The following is a 3,513-nucleotide window of genomic DNA, read 5'->3' on the forward strand; positions in this document are numbered from 1 at the left end:
TATATATATATATATACGACGAGCTTCTTTCACTTTCCGTCCACCAAATCCATTTACAAGGCTTTGGTCGGTCCAAGGCTAGAGAAGAAGACACTTGCCCAAGGTGCCACGGAACAACGTGGTTGGGAAGCAAGTTTCTTACCACACAGCCACGTTTTAATTATTTCCAGGATATGAATACCTCTTAAATACCTGTCAACATACAAGTTCCCCGGTTTTATCCAGTGTATCAGTGAAATACTAAAAGTTATTAGCTTCACATTGATAGATATGGTAGTATTACCATTTACGTATAAGAAAAAGAAGAAAATGAAGAAATTGACTTATAGACATCAATTTATTGAAACAAATCCAATTTCGAACAATATCAAACTCATAGAACCTACAATTGTTTCCATGTCCAATTACTTCAAATTATGAAAATTAAATTAAAGATTGATAATGAATATAGTTAATTGGACATTTCGCCAGGGTCAGAACTTGATAGAAAAAAATGTGTTGATATATCATCGGTAGACTCGGGCACTTATGCATTCTAACGTATTTTTTTAAAAAACCGTTACAACCTAGTTCATTAAGATAATGCTTTTGTGGCTATAGAGTTGTTTTGATTCGCATTTCTTGCAATACTGGTGTTGATTAGCGCCCTTTGTTCACTTTAGTAACGTATATATTTCTGCCTTAAGGTTTTCATTCGAAAAATAACAAATAAAAGCATGTTTGGTCATTTATATAACGCCACAACGATTTGTAATTACCGAGAAGTGATTAAGCTAATTAAATAACAATGATTTTTCGTGAGACCTACCGATATAACTCTGTGTGCTGTCTTCAACAGCCATTCTCATTTGAAGATGGAGAAAAATGGCATTAACTCCCGTAGAATCTGATAGCTTTTTTTCTTTTTTTGTTAGATTTGCCTGCATTTTTGTATAACGCTAGCAAAAAGTTCTATAAACCATTTGACAAGAAAATTTCAGTTCTCCAATTGATCTGATTGTCTGAGCCACGATTACATGAATTTAATGCCTTTTATAAGAACCGTGGTCTGAAGTTGGGAAATTTGGTCATCTCATTGCAACATTTTATAAGTTTAGTGTTTGTAAATGCAGTTTTTTAAGATTTGAAATAATAATAATAATTAGTCAATAACAAATTTCGATATTCATGTCTAAATTTTAAGGATAAATGTTTATGGTAGCATAGCATTGAATTTTAAGGATAAATGTTTATGGTAGCATAGTTGAATATATAACATTACTGGATTCTCTTTAGTTATTCAAATAAAACTATCATTTATTATAATCCCAGGTTATTAGCGTAAACCGTTAATTGGTCAGGTAGTAAACTATTGATGGGAAATGAAGTGACTTGCTGTTAGCTTCCTCTTTTAGTTCATACATTCAATGACGCTATCGTTCACTTATACACGGATACATATATCTATACACACACACATACACACACACACACGTACATGCATACACATATACATATATACACACACGTATATGCAAACATACACACACGCACACATGCACATACGCACGCACACACACACACACACACACACACACACACACACACAAAACTGTATTAGAAAATTATTTCATAAGAGTTATAGTGATATGTAAATAATACGATATTTGATAGTCCAATAATTTTCGGTTACATTTGAGTCACTATTTAATCTTAATCTCATGCACAAAATGCTTCTAGATATGATATTCTGCAAGCATAATAACGCCATCTATTTTATGGCTATTTAATCACAATGTAAAATGGAAAGATAACTACCAATCGCTTTTGTAAGACTAACTAGAGAAAGGTGGCTGTGATACTTTTCGAAGAAGCTAATTTTAAAGAAATGAAAAGTTAATAATAAAGAGTAATTTTTGAAGCAATAGGAATTACAGAAATTGCGGTTGTACGAGAATATGTATAATTTTCTTTTTTCTACAATCATGCTTATAATATCCTCATTGCCATTTTTTAAATAATTTTTTTCTAGGATTTTCACAGGCTTCTGTAACAATAAATGAAGGAAAGCGGTGGAGCACATCTAATGCCTTTCTTAGACCAACAATGGAGCGAAAAAATTTACATGTTCTGGTCAGAGCTCTGGTAACAAAAGTAAGCTTTTATCTTGCATTTTCTTCTTTTTCTTCTCTTTCTCTCTCATTCTCTCTCTCACACACACATACATACACACACAAATGCACACACACAAATGCACACACACAAATGCACACACACACACACGTACACTAATATCAAATGCATATATTTCTGTCATATCTGAGGTTTACGATATATATATATATATAGTTCAAAAACACAATAACAAAAAAACAACAAAGTGAGGACGTGATATGGATAGTATTATTGGACGCTCAGGAAAGGAAAGAGAGAGTGTATGACGTTTCGGGCGTAGCCCTTCGTCGGAAAGATGGAAAGTTCGGAGAATGGAAGAACGGAGAAAGAGGAAAATGGTACCGATGCCCACGAGGTTACATACATATATACATACGTATGTATGTATGTGTGTATGTATGTATGTATGTATGTATGTATGTATGTATGTATGTATGAATGTATGTATGTATAATATAATAAATGTGAAGACTAATTTCTGTATCAATGTGTCACACTTTTACATTTTTATCCCCTCTCTCACTATTCAATGACACTTCCTTGTGCTGCGGTGAGAATAATAGTAGGCATAGAGACGGTGAAGGCCGTGGCGACGGCAGACAGAGAGAGAGAAAGAAAGAAAGAGAGACAAAGAAAGTTAGGGATAGTTGATGATGTTTTATTAAAAGTAGTTGATAGTGGCAATGGGAGTAATAATAAGAAAGAGATAGGGCGGGTATGTGAGAGAAAGAGAGAAATGATGTACAGCTTTCCTGGAGAGAAATTCCAGTGGACAGCACACTGAACCAACTACTGAACACTATCATTTTTGTTTTATTTTTTGCTTTCTTTAATACATATGTGTGTGCGCGTGTGTGTGTATGGGAGTGGTGTTTGTGTACATATATACATATCTATATACATACACACACACATATAAAATACACTTTAATTGAAAAACAGTTTACCCAGAATTAAACATATTTAATAGAATAAATCTGAATGTCAGTGTGTCAGTGTATCAAACGTTTTCAACTTTATTCCTAGAGGCCGTAGCTCAACATATACCATTTGGAATCAGGCTGATTTCGTGAGTAAATTAAAAACATTTCGCGCCGAATCCGGACCTGCAATCCTGAAATTTTGGATTTCTATGTTTTCATTACTGCGATTGTTTCCGGCGATTTTTTTTACATGATTTTTAGCGACGAATATGATCATTATTGGGATATGACTCTGATGGAAGCAATTGCAACAAATTCTCCAAAACAATTCCGAGATCTGTTTGTAGATCTCCCCATTTGGAGTTAATTGCTTAAAAGCTACATACTAGCTTAAAAACCGCCCTGTCGGGCGGCTTTTAAGTTAGTGTGTAGCTTT

At 33.8% G+C, this 3,513-nt stretch overlaps 1 protein-coding gene across 3 annotated transcripts in view; it reads left to right on the plus strand.

Annotated features, from left to right (window-relative positions):
- LOC106872339 (L-sorbose 1-dehydrogenase) overlaps positions 1-3,513 on the plus strand; it is a 90,620-nt gene that overhangs the window by 66,401 nt on the left and 20,706 nt on the right. For all 3 annotated transcript variants that reach the window (XM_014919286.2, XM_052967220.1, XM_052967221.1), the window contains one exon: positions 2,012-2,133. In XM_014919286.2, coding sequence (XP_014774772.1) covers positions 2,012-2,133 — 122 coding nt within the window. The remainder of the gene's footprint in view (positions 1-2,011; positions 2,134-3,513) is intronic.

This window comes from Octopus bimaculoides, chromosome 4, assembly GCF_001194135.2.
Source record: "Octopus bimaculoides isolate UCB-OBI-ISO-001 chromosome 4, ASM119413v2, whole genome shotgun sequence".
Taxonomy (NCBI): Eukaryota; Metazoa; Mollusca; class Cephalopoda; order Octopoda; family Octopodidae; genus Octopus; species Octopus bimaculoides.